General features: G+C 50.3%; 1 protein-coding gene across 14 annotated transcripts in view; it reads left to right on the top strand.

Annotated features, from left to right (window-relative positions):
- The first annotated feature begins 5,045 nt into the window (after positions 1-5,045).
- CACNA1D (calcium voltage-gated channel subunit alpha1 D) overlaps positions 5,046-21,893 on the top strand; it is a 256,373-nt gene continuing 239,525 nt past the window's right edge. For 6 of the 14 annotated variants that reach the window (XM_069967030.1, XM_069967025.1, XM_069967024.1 and 3 more), the window contains exon 1: positions 5,049-5,472. In XM_069967030.1, coding sequence (XP_069823131.1) covers positions 5,445-5,472 — 28 coding nt within the window. In that variant the 5' untranslated portion in view covers positions 5,049-5,444. Of the gene's footprint in view, positions 5,473-21,893 lie in introns of all 14 variants that reach the window. The other 8 variants (XM_069967038.1, XM_069967021.1, XM_069967027.1 and 5 more) reach the window with 6 other exon arrangements.

The raw sequence follows: 21,893 nt of genomic DNA, 5'->3' as shown, positions 1-21,893 counted from the left end.
TTATTCTGAATAACATGTAAAACAAATGAAACAGACATTCAGAGACAGCAGAATATGTGATATTATAAATTACTGTACAGGAATGTAGAAAATAGGAAACACAAGTGCTGACAGAGACTGCAGGGAGCAGGACAGATGTGGGCACATACATGCAGCACTCTCTGTCTGGGGAGAGAGGGGTTACAGCTATTTAGAGATTACCTCAACAGTCCTGTCCCCTGATGTAAGCCCCAGCCTGAAGTGAATCTGCTATGATTTGGAAGGTGAGGGAGACTTCCTGGGTCAGAGTACAGTGCTGTAGACCCTGCTATGCAGACCATACCACTCACCCTCCCACCCAGTACAGGGAGCTCTTAAACTAAAACGATGCTCATAAACCAAGTTACAATTTTGAAAAGCTGAGAGTTCTTCTTGCAATACGCTCTCAATGCAAGTTACTCCTAAACCAAGGTACCACTGTATATGGAATTTTCCTCCACAAATAGAACAATGTCCTTTGTTGCCCATGGAGACCAATCACAGTTTAGCTTTCAAATAACTATGAGTTCTGGTAAGTTGAAAGGTGGGCTGTGATTGGTCATAGTCTTATACTAGTATCATTGAGGCCAGATGTGATAATCCCCGCTGTCATCATCTCTGTTAGCTGTCAGTGAACGTCAACATTTATTGTGAGCTAAACATGACATCGGCCCACACATCTCTGCTACACTCCGGGCTCATGGCTCTTACACTGATACACTGTGCAAACACATCAGCTCTGCAGGCTGAACTAGGTGCTGAGGTCTTTGGTTCCTTTATCAGCTCTCCCCACGTGTTTGCTTTTAGTAAATACATAGTAATTCTGCAGCATCTGTTAAGGTGTCCCTGTCACTCGTAACAAATTGTAGAGACACATTAAAAGATTTGACTGGTCGGGTTGGTTCAGACCCCCACCAATAACTTGAACCAGTGGGGGGCAGCATGCAGCTGAGCGCCCTCTCCCTGCAGGGGGTATTCCCATAGACTTCAATGCTAGTCCGTCTCCTGGCATGAGGACAGAATGGGGAAAGAATGTACTTGGCGACCACTTCCCTCCTGCTAGACCACAACCAATCAAAACGTTTTACGTGTCTCTAGGACATTTTTCTTTGCAAAAAAAAAATCTTTACCAGAGATTTGTCATTTACTTCTATTAAAAAATCTCAAGTCTTCTACAACTTATGAGCTGCTGTATGTCCTGCAGGAAGTGGTATACTTCCAAGTCTGTAGAGCAGGAGAGGTTTTTTTATTGCTGCTGTTCTGGACAGTTTCTTACAGGGACATGGGTGGCAGCAGAGAGCACGATATCAGACTGAAAAGAATACAACACTTCCTGCAGGACATACAGCAGGTGATACATACTGGCACTGTTATGTACCATTTGATTGAAATAATTTTTTTGGGGGGTGAACTACCACTTTAAGTGACCGTACCCCTTTAAGTCTGGGTTCACATGTAATGGGAGGTTCTGTCAGAAATAACAATAATGGAGTGTATTGGGCACCATTGGTGTCCATCGTGTTTTGTGTTGTTCTGCGCCAATAATAGAAGAGAACTATGGAGCATGCACACAAGCATTTACCAAGCCTTGGGATTGTTCCATTCCTCTATTATTCCTCCTGAAAATTGGGTGTTACACAGGGCCGGACTGGCCATAGGGCACTTCTGGCAAATGCCAGAAGGGCCGGTGGCCTCTGGGGGGTCTATCCCATGCTCCTCCTGATCTGGCGACTCCTTTTTCCTACCGTAGGGAAAAGGAGTCACCGGGCCAGGAGGGGCACGGGACCGGCCCACAGGACTCCGTCTGGCACCCGGATGATGCGCGGCTGCCGGGGGTGGCGCGTCCTATCCCTGGCAGCACGTGCATCATAGAGCTCTCTGTGCGCTTGTGACTTCTGGTACAGGGAGCGCACATCAGAGACGCTCCCTGTACCGGACGTCCCAGCCCCGGCTCTATGATGCGCTCTATGATGCGCGCGCTGCCGTCAGCAGCGCATCATCCGGGGGCCAGTTGTTTTTTTTCTTTGTATTTGCTTTGCAGGAGAGAGGGGGCCATCTATAAGGGTGGGGGGAGAGAGGGGGCCATCTATAAGGGTAGGGGGAGAGAGGGGGCCATCTATAAGGGGGGGGAGAAGGGGCCATCTATAAGGGGGGGGAGAGGGGACCATCTACAAAGGGGGAGGAGAGAGGGGGCCATCTATAAAGGGGGGGAGAGGGGGCCATCTATAAAGGGGGGGAGAGGGGGCCATCTATAAGGGAAGGGGGAGAGGGGCAATCTATAAAGGGGAGGAGAGAGGGGGCCATCTATAAAGGGGGGGAGAGGGGGCAATCTATAAAGGGGGAGAGAGAGGGGGCCATCTATAAAGGGGGAGAGGGAGCCATCTATAAGGTGGGGGGAGAGAGGGGGCAATCTATAAAGGGGGGAGAGGGCCATCTATAAGGGGGCAGTAACATAGTGGGAGAGGGGGCCATCTATGGGGGGGGGCAACATAGAGGGGAGAGGGGACCATCTATAAGGAGGGGACAACATAGGTGGAGAGGGGGCTATCTATAGGGAGGAGAGGGGGCCATCTATAAGGGGACAACATAGTAGGAGAGGGGGCCTATAAGGGGGGGCAACATAGGGAGCCATCTATAACAGGAAAACATATGGGGGCATCTATAAGGGGACAACACGGGGGGGCATCTATAAGGGGGAGAGCACAGGGGGCCTTCTATAGGGGGGCATGCATAAGGGGATAACATTGGGGGCATCTATAAGGGGACAGCACAGGGGTGCCATCTATAAGGGGACAACATGGGGGGAGGAAACATGCGTGGCCATCTATAAGGGGGACAACACAGGAGGGCCTTCTATACGGGGGACAACCCAGGAGGGCCATCTATAAAGGGGACAACACAGGGGGAGCCATCTATAAGGGGGACAACATAAGGGGGCCATCTTTAGGGGGCATGTAGAAGGGGGACAACACAGGGGGCCATCTATAATGGGGACTGCACGTGATGGGGGGCGTATATAATAGGGCATGCATAGAGGGGGGCATTTGCTATAGTGGAATACACAGAGGGGCCATCTATAAAGAGGGGCTACAGAGAAGAGGGCCATATATTATAGTGGATGCACAGAGGGTATCATCTACTATAAGGGGACTACACAGAGGGGAGGCTCTCAAGTAGCTGCACATGGAGCCATCTATATGGAAGACTGAACAAGGGGCCTCTTATAAGGTGGCTACATAGAGGGAGGGCATATACTATAGGGGATACACAGAGGGGAACCATCTATAAGGAGGCTACATAGAGGGGGGCATATACTATAAGGGGGTCACATAGAGTCAGCCTACCCACTAAATGAGGATGTAAAGGGGCCAATACAGATGTGCAGTTTGTATAGAGATGAGGATGATGCCAGAGTGAGAAGCCTAATATGTTTGTCTGGCAGATTCTGTGGATTCGTGGCTCGGAGAAGTACTAAAGGCCCAGGGCAGATGGGGAAGAAAATGAAAGGAGAAGAACTCCAATGAGAGAAGATGTCCCCTTTGAGTCACCTGATGTAATTGCACTGTAATGTATATGGTGTACAGAACCTGTATGGAGCTGGGTACCTCTATATAACTGTATGAGGTGATATTGGTCTTTTTAAAGCGGATTTTGTTCAGTAGCAGTGGCGACATTAGTGAGTATGTGGTGGTATTAGTCAGAATGTGGTGGTATTAGTCAGTATGTGGTGGTATTAGTCAGTATGCGGTGACATTAGTCAGTTTGCGATGGTATTAGTCAGTATGTGAAGGTATTAGTCAGTATGTGGTGGTATTAGTATGTGGTGGTATTAGTCAGTATGCGGTGGTATTAGTCGGTATGCGGTAGTATTAGTCGGTATTCGGTAACATTAGTCAGTATGTGGTGACATTAGTCAGTATGTGGTGGTATTAGTATGTGGTGATATTAGTCAGTATGTGGTATTATTAGTCAGTATGCGGTGTTATTAGTCAGTATGTGGCGGTATTAGTCGGTATGCAGTGACATTAGTCAGTGTGTGGTGACATTAATCAGTATGTGGTGGCATCAGTCAGTATGTGGTGGCATCAGTCAGTATGTGGTGGTATCAGTCAGTATGTGGTGGTATCAGTCAATATGCGGTGGTATCAGTCAGAATGTGGTGGTATTAGTCAGTATGTGGTGGTATTAGTCAGTATGTGTTGGTGGTGTTAAACTGAGCACGGTGACCGGGGCCGGAAGCAGTCTGTCTCTGTACACTGTGTAGTGGTGACGACCTGTAACTGTCGCTCAGCTACACAGTACAGAGACAGAAGCTTCTGGCCCCATTTACTGTGTTATTATCTGCGATTGGCCGTGATGATACAACATGTAGCCGTGCTGCACTCACAACATCCTCTCATAACTTCTCACTGCACGGCGAGTGGGCCTGTGTGCCCTGAAATGGCAGGGCTGATTCTCAGTCCCAGTCCGGCCCTGGTGTTACATGTGCTCTTACTAACAGGACACTCCACTAGTGAGATGACCCTTTATTCAGATTTCCAGGAGGAGCAACAGAGGAACAGTACAGTGCCGAGCTGCCACTTCTCCCTTACAGCTTAGATGAATATGACTGTAGGTGACTCCACAGTATAATGTAGGGGAAGGTACTCTGCCATGGTCTCTTTGTCCCTCCAGGTGAGGTTAGGGGCGCTGTTCTGGAGGGTTTGTATTGGGCTACCTGATAATTGATATCTACACTCTGCAATGTGAACGTGTACTTGTGATTTTACACACAGAGAAACAGAAGGTGCACAATATGCGAGTGCTGGCTGTATATATGTATACTGTATGTACACCTGTTCTCCCGTGTGGTTACTATGACCGTATGACCCCTTCTTCATCCTCCTCCTCCTCATCATTACCCTCCTCCTCCTCCTCATCATTACCCTCCTCCTCATCACCCTCGTCATCCTCCTCAGCAGCAGCAGCGGTGCTCTCCAGTCTGAGCCGCGGGGACTGAAGGACCAGCTGACCACTCTCCATCCTCCAGCGCTGTTATGCTCAGCATCTCTCGCTCTCAGCCAATCAGATGCCAGCAGTGCGCCGCCGTCAGCCAATCAGCGTCTGGATGAGAGCACGCCCAGCCCTCGCACCCCCCGCGAAGGTTTATTTTGTTGGTCACATGACTCGGAGCGCAGGGAGTTAATCCCAGCCCCGCCCCCTCCCCACGGGGCACGTTAACCCGTTCTCCACCAGTAAGCAGTGACAGGAGACAGGAGCGGTTGCCATGAGAACCGCGGTCGCCCGGATGTGAGGAGATGCCGGACGGAGCTGCCAGGGATCGCCCGGTGCCTCATCAGTGACATGGGGGGCGGGTAGGAGGGGGCCGGACGGGAGAGTGTTCGTGGCTCGGTGCGGGATCTCGGTTTTCTCTGGAGGGGGCGAGGATGGACGAGCCGGGGGAGCTCGGTGGAGGTAGGAAGATGGTGTGTGACCCGCGGAGTGTGTGTGTGACCCGGGTCATGTGTGCCTGAGCCAACCGGCCCGTTATCCCGGCACCATCACTGATACCCACCGATCTGCCAATCCTCAGCCTGTCACCCCTGACTATACTGATCCCAGCCGTACTGATCCCAGCCTGTCACCCCTGGCTATACTGATCCCAGCCTGTCACCCCTGACTATACTGATCCCCAGCCTGTCACCCCTGACTATACCGATCCCAGCCTGTCACCCCTGACTATACCGATCCCAGCCTGTCACCCCTGACTATACTGATCCCAGCCTGTCACCCCTGACTATACCGACCCCAGCCTGTCACCCCTGGCTATACTGATCCCAGCCTGTCACCCCTGACTATACTGATCCCAGCCTGTCACCCCTGACTATACTGATCCCAGCCTGTCACCCCTGACTATACCGATCCCAGCCTGTCACCCCTGACTATACTGACCCCCAGCCTGTCACCCCTGACTATACTGATCCCAGCCTGTCACCCCTGACTATACCGATCCCAGCCTGTCACCCCTGACTATACTGATCCCCAGCCTGTCACCCCTGACTATACCGATCCCAGCCTGTCACCCCTGACTATACCGATCCCAGCCTGTCACCCCTGACTATACTGATCCCAGCCTGTCACCCCTGACTATACCGACCCCAGCCTGTCACCCCTGGCTATACTGATCCCAGCCTGTCACCCCTGACTATACTGATCCCAGCCTGTCACCCCTGACTATACTGATCCCAGCCTGTCACCCCTGACTATACCGATCCCAGCCTGTCACCCCTGACTATACTGACCCCCAGCCTGTCACCCCTGACTATACTGATCCCAGCCTGTCACCCCTGACTATACCGATCCCAGCCTGTCACCCCTGACTATACTGATCCCCAGCCTGTCACCCCTGACTATACCGATCCCAGCCTGTCACCCCTGACTATACCGATCCCAGCCTGTCACCCCTGACTATACTGATCCCAGCCTGTCACCCCTGACTATACTGATCCCAGCCTGTCACCCCTGACTATACTGATCCCAGCCTGTCACCCCTGACTATACTGATCCCAGCCTGTCACCCCTGACTATACTGATCCCAGCCTGTCACCCCTGACTATACTGATCCCCAGCCTGTCACCCCTGACTATACCGACCCCAGCCTGTCACCCCTGGCTATACTGATCCCAGCCTGTCACCCCTGACTATACTGATCCCAGCCTGTCACCCCTGACTATACCGATCCCAGCCTGTCACCCTTGACTATACTGATCCCAGCCTGTCACCCCTGACTATACTGATCCCAGCCTGTCACCCCTGACTATACTGATCCCAGCCTGTCACCCCTGACTATACTGATCCCCAGCCTGTCACCCCTGACTATACCGATCCCAGCCTGTCACCCCTGACTATACTGATCCCCAGCCTGTCACCCCTGACTATACCGATCCCAGCCTGTCACCCCTGACTATACTGATCCCAGCCTGTCACCCCTGACTATACTGATCCCAGCCTGTCACCCCTGACTATACTGATCCCAGCCTGTCACCCCTGACTATACTGATCCCCAGCCTGTCACACCTGACTATACTGATCCCAGCCTGTCACCCCTGACTATACTGATCCCCAGCCTGTCACCCCTGACTATACTGATCCCAGCCTGTCACCCCTGACTATACCGACCCCAGCCTGTCACCCCTGACTATACCGATCCCAGCCTGTCACCCCTGACTATACTGATCCCAGCCTGTCACCCCTGACTATACTGATCCCAGCCTGTCACCCCTGACTATACTGATCCCAGCCTGTCACCCCTGACTATACTGATCCCAGCCTGTCACCCCTGACTATACCGATCCCAGCCTGTCACCCCTGACTATACCGATCCCAACCTGTCACCCCTGACTATACCGATCCCAGCCTGTCACCCCTGACTATACCGATCCCAGCCTGTCACCCCTGACTATACCGATCCCAGCCTGTCACCCCTGACTATACTGATCCCAGCCTGTCACCCTTGACTATACTGATCCCAGCCTGTCACCCCTGACTATACCGATCCCAGCCTGTCACCCCTGACTATACCGATCCCAGCCTGTCACCCCTGACTATACTGATCCCCAGCCTGTCACCCCTGACTATACCGATCCCCAGCCTGTCACCCCTGCCTATACCGATCATTATATCCTGCCAGCCTCAAGCTGTAGAGCCACAGGTGGGGATAAATGCTTCCAGGCAGTAATGGTGCATTTACACAGACAGATTTATCTGTCAGTTTTTTTAAGCCAAAGCCAGGAATCGATTTGAAAAGAGGAGAAAACTCAGTCTTTTCTGTTTATAGTCTGTTCTTGGCTTTTGCTTCGAAAATCCGTCAGAAAAATCTCTGTGTGTAAAGGCCCCCTTAGACCTGCTGCTCCCACTGGCCCCACCTGACCTACATAACACCTACCGATGCGTAAAACCCCACAGCTCTTCCCTCTGACCCTGATCCTATACACACCTATAGACTCTGCAGTGCCCCATGGGCTTTTCTTGTATCTGACCAACAAGACTGTAAACCTGCCATTTATACCCACACCTGGATATCCAGAACCTTACTCCATACACACCTCTAGATCTCTCATTCTGGAGGACTAGAAACGTGCACCATACAGCCATGTCACCTGTACGGAATCACATACCCACACCTGAGGATCCAGGACCTGATCCTATACCCATACCCCAATATCCAGAACCTACAACTCTACATCCCATGTTGTTTTCTTACTTCTCCTTGTATTTGATCTATAAGACCAGAAATGTTCACCTTGCACTTATACCCACAGCTCAGGACCCAGAAGCTGACCCTATACTCACACACTTAGGCCTTGTAATGACCTTTTATCCTCCTTTATTCCTGACCAATACTTGATCCACAAGACAATAAACCTACTCACTTCAATTATTGCACCAGATTGAAAACCTGTAATCATATCGCCAGTACCCAAGACCCACAACCTAAGGGTCCATTTACATAGAAAGATTATCTGACAGATTGTCTGGCAAAGATTTGAAGCCAAAGCCAGGAATGGATTTGAAAAGAGGAGAAATCTCAGGCTTTCCTTTATGACCTGATCTCTGTTTATAGTCTGTTTCTGGCTTTGGCTTCAAATCTTTGGCAGATAATCTGTCTGTGTAAAATGACCCTAACCTGATTCCACACCCACAACACCTGTAGACCCTGTAGCACCCTCCCATCTCTCCTTGTACCTGACCCCATACCCGATACACAAGACCATAAATCTGTATTGTTGCCATCGATGATTCCAGTACCAAATCTCACACCTACACCTTAGGATGCAAAACTTGACACCTCCTCTGGGGTCTACTTGTATCTGACACTCACATACCTCAGGACCCTAAAGTACCCTCTCATCTCCACAACCTTAAAAATCCTGTATTTTCACAAGTTCCCAACCTGATCCATCCCCACAGTGCCCCCTTGTTTCTCCTTGTACGGGACCCCATGCCTGATTGATGAGACAGTAAACTTGCCCTCCACAGTCCTGCTACCAGTAGCCACCCTCATAGCCACCCTTCAGGATCCAGAACCTGACCCCATACCCCCACACACCAGGACCAAGGACACCTCTGTCTCTAGCTCCATTTCCCCTCCTGAATGAACCCCTAGAGATCCTGCATCCCCTGTCCTCATACTCTCACTGTGATCTGTAGCCTTATCCTTTCCATAACTAAAGCTGTGAGCAATGACATGTGGATGGTGCGTGTATGCAGGAAAGTCACTCACAATGTCCTCGCTGCTTTCGCAGTTCATCAGTCATCTGGTGGTTGAGGAGACAGGTTTATATTAGAGTCCTGCATCTGCATGTATCTATTAGTCTGTAGACGGATAACTGATCCAAAGGCAGAATACTGTACTTGCAGATCTTGTCTGTGATGTGTGCAGGCCTCTAGTAGACATCCCTGTGTCATGACTGTCTAGGTCGTGGTTACTGTGTGCAGCACTGTGTATACTGCCTTCCTCAGACTGTCATCCTCCTGCTAGATCTGTGTTACTATTCAATTCCTAAATCTTTCCTGTCTATATTCTCCTATATAAAGCCTCTGGTGTGGTTACCATTCCTTTTATTCCTTCCCATAGAAATGCTATCCTATTCCAAATATCCCCAATAACATAAGTGCCCCCCCCCCCCCTTATCTGTATTGTTTTTATAGCTATACAAGTCATGATAGCTAACTACAGCCCCCTGACATAACAGATCTGATATAAAAATACTCATATACAGTCAGTGGGCACACACATTGATAACCCTAACACTGCCCATCACCCTTACACTGCCTATCACCCTGATCACCCTAACACTGCCCATCACCTACAGCCCCCCTGACATAACAGATCTGATATAGAAATCTTCATATACAGTCAGTGGGTGTACACATTGATAACCCTAACACTGCCCATCACCCTGATCAACCTAACATTGCCCATCACCCTGATCACCTAACACTGCCCACCACCCTGATCACCCTAGCACTGCCCATCACCCTGATCACCCTAGCACTGCCCATCACCCTGATCACCCTAGCACTGCCCATCACCCTGATCACCCTAACACTGCCCATCACCCTGATCACCTAACACTGCCCATCACCCTGATCACCCTAACACTGCCCACCACCCTGATCACCCTAGCACTGCCCATCACCCTGATCACCCTAACACTGCCCATCACCCTGATCACCTAACACTGCCCATCACCCTGATCACCCTAACACTGCCCACCACCCTGATCACCCTAGCACTGCCCATCACCCTGATCACCCTAACACTGCCCATCACCCTGATCACCTAACACTGCCCATCACCCTGATCACCCTAACACTGCCCACCACCCTGATCACCCTAGCACTGCCCATCACCCTGATCACCCTAACACTGCCCACCACCCTGATCACCCTAGCACTGCCCATCACCCTGATCACCCTAACACTGCCCATCACCCTGATCACCTAACACTGCCCATCACCCTGATCACCCTAACACTGCCCACCACCCTGATCACCCTAGCACTGCCCATCACCCTGATCACCCTAGCACTGCCCATCACCCTGATCACCCTAACACTGGCCATCACCCTGATCACCCTAACACTGCCCATCACCCTGATCACCCTAACACTGCCCACCACCTTGATCACCCTAGCACTGCCCATCACCCTGATCACCCTAACACTGCCCATCACCCTGATCACCCTAACACTGCCCATCACCCTGATCACCCTAACACTGCCCATCACCCTGATCACCCTAACACTGCCCACCACCTTGATCACCCTAGCACTGCCCATCACCCTGATCACCCTAACACTGCCCATCACCCTGATCACCCTAACACTGCCCACCACCTTGATCACCCTAGCACTGCCCATCACCCTGATCACCCTAACACTGCCCATCACCCTGATCACCCTAACACTGCCCATCACCCTGATCACCCTAACACTGCCCATCACCCTGATCACCCTAACACTGCCCATCACCCTAACACTGCCCATCACCCTGATCACCCTAACACTGCCCATCACCCTGATCACCCTAACACTGCCCATCACCTTGATCACCCTAACACTACCCATCACCCTAACACTGCCCATCACCCTAACACTGCCCATCACCCTGATCACCCTAACACTGCCCATCACCCTGATCACCCTAACACTGCCCATCACCCTGATCATCCTAACACTGCCCATCACCCTGATCACCTAACACTGCCCATCACTCTGATCACCCTAACACTACCCATCACCCTAACACTGCCCATCACCCTGATCACCTAACACTGCCCATCACCCTAACACTGCCCATCACCCTGATCACCTAACAATGCCCATCACCCTAACACTGCCCATCACCCTGATCACCTAACAATGCCCATCACCCTAACACTGCCCATCACCCTGATCACCCTAACACTGCCCATCACCCTAACACTGCCCATCACCCTGATCACCTAACAATGCCCATCACCCTAACACTGCCCATCACTCTGATCACCCTAACACTGCCCATCACCCTGATCACCCTAACACTGCCCACCACCCTGATCACCCTAGCACTGCCCATCACCCTGATCACCCTAACACTGCCCATCACCCTGATCACCTAACACTGCCCATCACCCTGATCACCCTAACACTGCCCACCACCCTGATCACCCTAGCACTGCCCATCACCCTGATCACCCTAACACTGCCCATCACCCTGATCACCTAACACTGCCCATCACCCTGATCACCCTAACACTGCCCACCACCCTGATCACCCTAGCACTGCCCATCACCCTGATCACCCTAACACTGCCCATCACCCTGATCACCTAACACTGCCCATCACCCTGATCACCCTAACACTGCCCACCACCCTGATCACCCTAGCACTGCCCATCACCCTGATCACCCTAGCACTGCCCATCACCCTGATCACCCTAACACTGCCCATCACCCTGATCACCCTAACACTGCCCATCACCCTGATCACCCTAACACTGCCCATCACCCTGATCACCCTAACACTGCCCATCACCCTAACACTGCCCATCACCCTGATCACCCTAACACTGCCCATCACCCTGATCACCCTAACACTGCCCATCACCCTGATCACCCTAACACTGCCCATCACCCTAACACTGCCCACCACCCTGATCACCCTAGCACTGCCCATCACCCTGATCACCCTAACACTGCCCATCACCCTGATCACCTAACACTGCCCATCACTCTGATCACCCTAACACTGCCCATCACCCTGATCACCCTAACACTGCCCATCACCCTGATCACCTAACACTGCCCATCACCCTAACACTGCCCATCACCCTGATCACCCTAACACTGCCCATCACCCTGATCACCCTAACACTGCCCATCACCCTGATCATCCTAACACTGCCCATCACCCTGATCACCTAACACTGCCCATCACTCTGATCACCCTAACACTACCCATCACCCTAACACTGCCCATCACCCTGATCACCTAACACTGCCCATCACCCTAACACTGCCCATCACCCTGATCACCTAACAATGCCCATCACCCTGATCACCCTAACACTGCCCATCACCCTAACACTGCCCACCACCCTGATCACCCTAGCACTGCCCATCACCCTGATCACCCTAACACTGCCCATCACCCTGATCACCTAACACTGCCCATCACTCTGATCACCCTAACACTGCCCATCACCCTGATCACCCTAACACTGCCCATCACCCTGATCACCCTAACACTGCCCATCACCCTGATCACCCTAACACTGCCCATCACCCTGATCACCCTAACACTGCCCATCACCCTAACACTGCCCATCACCCTGATCACCCTAACACTGCCCATCACCCTGATCACCCTAACACTGCCCATCACCCTGATCATCCTAACACTGCCCATCACCCTGATCACCCTAACACTGCCCATCACCCTAACACTGCCCATCACCCTGATCACCTAACACTGCCCATCACCCTAACACTGCCCATCACCCTGATCACCTAACACTACCCATCACCCTGATCACCCTAGCACTGCCCATCACCCTGATCACCCTAACACTATCCATTACCCTGATCACCCTAACACTGCCCACCACCCTGACCACCCTAACACTGCCCACCACCCTGACCACCCTAACACTGCCCATCACCCTGATCACCCTAACGCTGCTGCTATTCTCTTGCAATGTGCTTCACAGAAAAGTTGTTTTCAATGGCCTGTGAGAGTGTGGAGAGTGCCCAGACTGTGTGCCATCCAGATTTCCTATGACACCTGTGCAAAAAAACAGTTAAGGGAAGCTTCACACGTACCCACTCGCAGCGTTAATAACGCTGTGATTCGTCTAGGTCCTGGCAGATCACTTTCACTACATACACACAGCCGTCTGAACGACTGCTGCGTGTATGTAATTCTGCCAGCCCCTTAACCCCTTCAGCTGCCTCCCGCCTCCCGCTCCCACTCCACTGTATACATTACCTGTCCTCGCTGCGCGGGGTCCCGGCGTACTGCTCTCCCGCCCGGCCAATCAGTGTGTTGCCCAGCCGCAGCCACTGGTTGGCCGGGCGGGAGAGCTGTACGCCGGGACCCTGTGCAGCGAGGAGAGGTAATGTATACAGCGGAGTGGGAGCGGGAGCCGTGCGGGAGCTGAAGAGGTTAAGGGGCCGGCAGAATTACATACACGCAGCGGTCGTTCAGTAGTGAAAGTGATCTGCCAGGACTTAGACGACGTCGCTAGGTGTGAAGGCACCCCAAAGTGCAGGTGTCAAACTCACGGCTTTGGCTGTCTGGGTATGATCGGAATTGTAGTTTTGCAGCTGGAGGGCCACAAGTTTGATACCCCTAGCCTAAAAGCAATAGTAATTTTGCACTATGACAGCAAAGCTTCTGGTCTGGGACTGTCAGATTCTCTCGCCGGCCATAGATAAGATGATCTGTTCCTGTAGTGTATTGTGCTAAAGATAAATGTCTCATCTATGCAAGAACTTGTAGCTTATATTGTACTTCATGACTGAGACTTCTGGACTTCTGAGCAGGACAGATGGGGAAGCACGTCCGATCAATTCTCCAGTTGATGGAACAGATGTCATTGATCGGCACTGACCCCAGTAATCCTTATGCCAATAATGACTCTTATTATTGGTAAATTCATTATGTCATTGTGTCGTTATGAGTCCATTGACAACAAGCCGATCAAATTGTCACCTCTGGATCAGCTATCCCATCTGGCTGTAAGGATTCAATATCCCTGCAGCGCCACCGCAGAAGTAATCCTGCATTACATGGTGCCCATTCAAATCAATGCAGGCCAGGTCCTCCAGTGCTACATGTTCTGCATGAGAAACCGGAGAACCCCTTTAATTCTCCTAAAATTTCCTGCAGGTTCATTAGTGCAGAAAGTTACAGAGACATTAGAGGTCCTGGTACAAATACAGTTCAATGTGGATCCTGCCGCGATCTGCCCATAGTTTTTCTCCAGCTAGGGCTTATCTCCGGTGTGTGCCGTGTCCGTCGTGCCATATTGTCCGTAGATTATCTGCCCAACTCATCATGATAATTGCAGCTGCTCCTGGTTATGGAGCTCTATCCTCGCTAGGCACAAATCTCCATTCCTTTTTGCTCATCAGGCAGTTCCCTGATTATATGGAAGGGTTAATGGATTATGTATAGTGGATTATGGCTGCACGTATTCCTTTCATCACATGGAGCCTATATGCACGTCTCTATATAATATTCTGAGTTGTCTTTCTATCTTGTGTTAGTGATGTTGTGGTATATTACAGCCTTCAGGGGTGGGTGACGGATTCATTCTGCAATGTCCATGTCTCCTGACATAATGTCATATAGGTTATCGCAGTGCGGGGGCGGCTGCAGCTTTTGTTTGTATGGAAGGATTAAGAGATATACAACCTATTAGCTCCATACCATGGGGGAGGTGTGCTTATAATGTCATTATACCTATAGGTGTTTTCTTAACAGGTTAAGTGGCCGACAGATGTAATAGATTTAATAGACAAGCCAATATATATTATATATACTACTTGTACAATATATGCATGGCCCCTAAATCACTCACATGGCCTATAAACGAGAAGATTGATGGTGATAACGTCAATGACTGCATTACCCAGCAATGGATGTACTTTACACAATAGGCGTGTCACATCACGTTTTCTAATGATCCGGCCACTAGAACTCTAAATCGTGCAATAATCCCCATATCTAGTATGCATATCATACCCCACTGTGATTTATTATCCATAACCCAGAACATTGCCAATTGCATGTAATGCTAATGCCATAATAAAAATGTTAAGACGTGTTCAATACATTTTCCTAATGATTCTGTAATTGATTGAATGAGATCAGATCAGCCCCACAATGTGAGAATTATCATCATTATTGGCTGGATACAGTCATCGTCACCATTGTAAAAAGTCATAAATCTGTGAAAAGTTATTAGTAGCCACATTATATACATTAGCTGGCATATGCCCAGTGTGGCAGACATATAAGAGGCCATCTGCAGTGCACACATTATATACATCAGGGTGGCAGACATAGAGGAGGGCCATCTGCAGTGCACACATTATATACATCAGGGAGGCAGACATATAAGAGGCCATCTGCAGTGCACACATTATATACATCAGGGTGGCAGACATATAAGAGGCCATCTGCAGTGCACACATTATATACATCAGGGTGGCAGACATAGAGGAGGGCCATCTGCAGTGCACACATTATATACATCAGGGAGGCAGACATAGAGGAGGGCCATCTGCAGTGCACACATTATATACATCAGGGGGCAGACATATAAGAGGCCATCTGCAGTGCACACATTATATACATCAGGGGGCAGACATATAAGAGGCCATCTGCAGTGCACACATTATATACATCAGGGTGGCAGACATAGAGGAGGGCCATCTGCAGTGCACACATTATATACATCAGGGTGGCAGACATGGAGGAGGGTCATCTGCAGTGCACACATTATATACATCAGGGGGGCAGACATAGAGGAGGGCCATCTGCAGTGCACACATTATATACATCAGGGGGGCAGACATAGAGGAGGGCCATCTGCAGTGCACACATTATATACATCAGGGTGGCAGACATATAAGATGCCATCTGCAGTGCACACATTACATACATCAGGGTGGCAGACATGGAGGAGGCCATCTGCAGTGCACACATTATATACATCAGGGAGGCAGACATAGAGGAGGGCCATCTGCAGTGCACACATTATATACATCAGGGTGGCAGACATATAAGAGGCCATCTGCAGTGCACACATTATATACATCAGGGTGGCAGACATATAAGAGGCCATCTGCAGTGCACACATTATATACATCAGGGAGGCAGACATATAAGAGGCCATCTGCAGTGCACACATTATATACATCAGGGGGGCAGACATAGAGGAGGGTCATCTGCAGTGCACACATTATATACATCAGGGTGGCAGACATATAAGAGGCCATCTGCAGTGCACACATTATATACATCAGGGGGCAGACATATAAGAGGCCATCTGCAGTGCACACATTATATACATCAGGGTGGCAGACATAGAGGAGGGCCATCTGCAGTGCACACATTATATACATCAGGGTGGCAGACATAGAGGAGGCCATCTGCAGTGCACACATTATATACATCAGGGAGGCAGACATAGAGGAGGGACATCTGCAGTGCACACATTATATACATCAGGGAGGCAGACATAGAGGAGGTCATCTGCAGTGCACATATTATATACATCAGGGTGGCAGACATATAAGATGCCATCTGCAGTGCACACATTATATACATCAGGGTGGCAGACATATAAGAGGCCATCTGCAGTGCACACATTATATACATCAGGGGGGCAGACATAGAGGAGGTCATCTGCAGTGCACATATTATATACATCAGGGTGGCAGACATATAAGATGCCATCTGCAGTGGACACATTATATACATCAGGGTGGCAGACATATAAGAGGCCATCTGCAGTGCACACATTATATACATCAGGGGGGCAGACATAGAGGAGGCCATCTGCAGTGCACACATTATATACATCAGGGTGGCAGACATAGAGGAGGGCCATCTGCAGTGCACACATTATATACATCAGGGTGGCAGACATATAAGAGGCCATCTGCAGTGCACACATTATATACATCAGGGGGGCAGACATAGAGGAGGGCCATCTGCAGTGCACACATTATATACATCAGGGGGGCAGACATAGAGGAGGGCCATCTGCAGTGCACACATTACATACATCAGGGAGGCAGACATATAAGAGGCCATCTGCAGTGCACACATTATATACATCAGGGGGGCAGACATAGAGGAGGGTCATCTGCAGTGCACACATTATATACATCAGGGTGGCAGACATATAAGAGGCCATCTGCAGTGCACACATTATATACATCAGGGGGGCAGACATAGAGGAGGGCCATCTGCAGTGCACACATTATATACATCAGGGGGGCAGACATAGAGGAGGGCCATCTGCAGTGCACACATTACATACATCAGAGAGGCAGACATATAAGAGGCCATCTGCAGTGCACACATTATATACATCAGGGTGGCAGACATATAAGAGGCCATCTGCAGTGCACACATTATATACATCAGGGTGGCAGACATAGAGGAGGGCCATCTGCAGTGCACACATTATATACATCAGGGTGGCAGACATATAAGAGGCCATCTGCAGTGCACACATTATATACATCAGGGTGGCAGACATAGAGGAGGGTCATCTGCAGTGCACACATTATATACATCAGGGGGGCAGACATAGAGGAGGCCATCTGCAGTGCACACATTATATACATCAGGGGGCAGACATATAAGAGGCCATCTGCAGTGCACACATTATATACATCAGGGGGGCAGACATAGAGGAGGGCCATCTGCAGTGCACACATTATATACATCAGGGTGGCAGACATATAAGAGGCCATCTGCAGTGCACACATTATATACATCAGGGTGGCAGACATAGAGGAGGGCCATCTGCAGTGCACACATTATATACATCAGGGTGGCAGACATAGAGGAGGCCATCTGCAGTGCACACATTATATACATCAGGGTGGCAGACATAGAGGAGGGTCATCTGCAGTGCACACATTATATACATCAGGGTGGCAGACATAGAGGAGGGCCATCTGCAGTGCACACATTATATACATCAGGGTGGCAGACATAGAGGAGGGCCATCTGCAGTGCACACATTGTATACATCAGGGTGGCAGACATAGAGGAGGGTCATCTGCATTGCACACATTATATACATCAGGGAGGCAGACATAGAGGAGGGCCATCTGCAGTGCACACATTATATACATCAGGGGGGCAGACATAGAGGAGGGCCATCTGCAGTGCACACATTATATACATCAGGGTGGCAGACATAGAGGAGGGCCATCTGCAGTGCACACATTATATACATTCGGGTGGCAGACATATAAGAGGCCATCTGCAGTGCACACATTATATACATCAGGGAGGCAGACATATAAGAGGCCATCTGCAGTGCACACATTATATACATTCGGGTGGCAGACATATAAGAGGCCATCTACAGTGCACACATTATATACATTAGGGTGGCAGACATAGAGGAGGGTCATCTGCAGTGCACACATTATATACATCAGGGTGGCAGACATATAAGAGGCCATCTGCAGTGCACACATTATATACATCAGGGTGGCAGACATAGAGGAGGGTCATCTGCAGTGCACACATTATATACATCAGGGTGGCAGACATATAAGAGGCCATCTGCAGTGCACACATTATATACATCAGGGTGGCAGACATATAAGAGGCCATCTGCAGTGCACACATTGTATACATCAGGGTGGCAGACATAGAGGAGGGCCATCTGCAGTGCACACATTATATACATCAGGGGGGCAGACATAGAGGAGGGCCATCTGCATTGCACACATTATATACATCAGGGAGGCAGACATGGAGGAGGGTCATCTGCAGTGCACACATTATATACATCAGGGGGGCAGACATAGAGGAGGGCCATCTGCAGTGCACACATTATATACATCAGGGTGGCAGACATTATATCCGCTTGTGACCTCATTGTGTTTTCTCCGTAGCTGTGATGTCACAGTGAACATTGTGATTCTTTTTATGTATGTTATTTCTGTGACATCACTGTGTACAACATCCCTGTACTGTGACATCACTGTGTACAATATCCCTGTACTGTGACATCACTGTGTACAATATCCCTGTACTGTGACATCACTGTGTACAATATCCCTGTACTGTGACATCACTGTGTACAATATCCCTGTACTTTGACATCACTGTGTACATTATTATTGTACTGTGACATTAAAGGGATACTCTTGTCACTATCAACTGGTTTTAGAAAGTTATACAGAGTTGTAAATTACTTTTAATTAAAAATCTTCCAGTACTTATCAGCTGCTGTATGTCCAACAGGAAATGGTGTATACTTTCCAGTCTGACACAGTGCTCTCTGCTGCCACCTCTGTCCATATCAAGAACTCTCCAGAGCGGCAGCAAATCCCCATAGAAAAACCTCTCCTGCTTTGGACATTTCCCGTCAATGACAGAGGTGGCAGCAGAGAGCAATGTGTTAGAATGGAAAGAATATGCCACTTCTAGAGATGAGTGAACCTGGAGCATGCTCGAGTCGATCCGAACCCGAACTTTCGGTATTTGATTAGCGGTGGCTGCTGAAGTTGGATAAAGCCCTAAGGCTATCTGGAAATCATGGATATAGTCATTGGCTGTATCCATGTTTTCCAGACACCCTTAGAGCTTTATCCAAGTTCAGCATCCCCAGCTAATCAAATACCGAACGTTCGGGTTCGGATCAACTCAAACCCGAACCCGGTTCGCTCATCTCTAGCCACTTCTTTTTTTTTATTTTTTTTATAAATTCTTTATTTAAATCGAACAAAACCACATTTTCTGCAGGCAAAGACAGTAAACAGGAAACCTCTTCCCTCCCGGCACCCCGTGACATAACACAGTGTAAACAAAGCGAATTCTCTCCAGGGAGAATAATAAAGTAGAGGCTACAGAAATGGGGAGGAGAATTAGGACCCCTAAAAGGAGGTCATGCATGAGGAGACAAACAAGCCTAAGTGAATTGTAGAACAAGTGCCAAGAGGGCGAAGGCTCCGACCATCCCCGCCGCTTTTCCAATCACAAAGTGTAAACATACTAACATTAAAGATACTGCAGAAAGAAGAAAAAGGAAAGATAAAAGAGAGATCACTCAGGAGCCCACTCACACAAAGTAATGTAATGTAGAGGGGCAAGGGGGGGTTAAGGGGGGGGACATACAGGCAAGGTAATGACACAAACGGTAGCTGAGAAAGGAAAAAAGGGAGGGAGAGGGAAAGAGAGGAAGGGGAGGGAAAAAAAAAAAAAAAAAAAAAAAAGGGGGGGAGGAGGTGTGGGGGGGGGGGGGAGGGGGGGGGAAGCCAGGGCCACCATCAGTCACCAGACCAGACCCTCTCGGGGTCCACTCAAGAGGGCAAATCAGTCTCCACCATCTGCACCAGCAAAGAGGCGTAGTCAGCCGTGCTCTGAAATTCCAGCCAGCTGAACCACGTCTTGGTGAAGCGGGAATTGGTATTGTGCAAAGAGGAGGTAAGATCCTCCATTCTCATAAGTTCATTCACCTTTCTCACCCAAAGTGAGATCGGCGGGGGGACAGTGCGTTTCCAGTACAGAGGGATACAGGCCCTGGCCGCCATGACCAGAAAGCGCAGCAGGGAGCGCGTATACTTCCGGACAGACATCTCACAGTGATGAAGGAGAAACAGTGCGGGGGTGAGACCTGTTGAAAGGCCCGTCACCTGGCGGACGATCCCTCGCACACCCTCCCAGAAAGATTGCAGCAGAGGGCACGACCAGAAGATGTGCAGGAAGGTACCTCGATCCCCCCCACAACGCCAGCACATCGGGTCAGTCTCAGGCCAGATCGCATGCAACTTCACTGGCACCTGGTACCAGCGGGACACGATTTTGTACCCTGCCTCCTGGAGGCGAGAGCTTACCGTGGCCTTGTGGGCCAGGAGGAGGATGTTAGTCCGTTGCTGCGTGGTCAGGTCTAGCTGTAGGTCTTCTTCCCACTTTAGCAGGAAAGTCGGTGGGTCTTGGTCAGGGGGAGTCATCAAGTCAGCATAGATTAGAGACAGAGAGTGACGGATGGCATCAGGGCCATCGCAGAGAGCTTCAAAGTAGGTTTGGGAGGAAGTGAATTGGGCGGCCGGGGGCAGAGAGAGGAGGTAATGTCGTAGTTGGGAGCATCTCCACACCCCCAACGAAGGGAGGTCCGGGACCGTCCCCAGCGCTTCCGCAGACAACCAGGAGGATCCTGTCACAAAGTGTAAGACCCTGAAAAATTTGTGAGAGATCCATCTCCGGAACACCGGGTCCGTGAAACTTGGCGTGAAGTCCGGGTGGCCGAGTATCGGCGTCATGAGGGAGCACTGGGGCAGCAGCCGCCCTCGCACCAATGGGTGGTTACAAACCCGAATAGTTGGGCCAATCAAGGGATGTGAGCGGAGCGCCCGCGTCTGTGAGTCTGGGAGCCAAGGAATGCAGCACAGAGGGATGCTAGAGGCAGCTTGTTCGACAGACACCCATTGCTTCATAGCAGCATGTCGTGTCCAGTCGATCACCCTAGAGAGCTGGGAGGCCAAATAATAAGCATGCAGATCAGGCAGGGCGACTCCCCCCCGATCCTTGGGCCTGCACAAGAGTGACCGTTTCAAGCGCGGGGGTTTGGCTCCCCAAATGAACTT

The sequence above is a fragment of the Dendropsophus ebraccatus genome, chromosome 4 (assembly GCF_027789765.1).
Source record: "Dendropsophus ebraccatus isolate aDenEbr1 chromosome 4, aDenEbr1.pat, whole genome shotgun sequence".
Lineage (NCBI taxonomy): Eukaryota > Metazoa > Chordata > Amphibia > Anura > Hylidae > Dendropsophus > Dendropsophus ebraccatus.
This window is presented reverse-complemented; position numbering and strand designations above follow the sequence as displayed.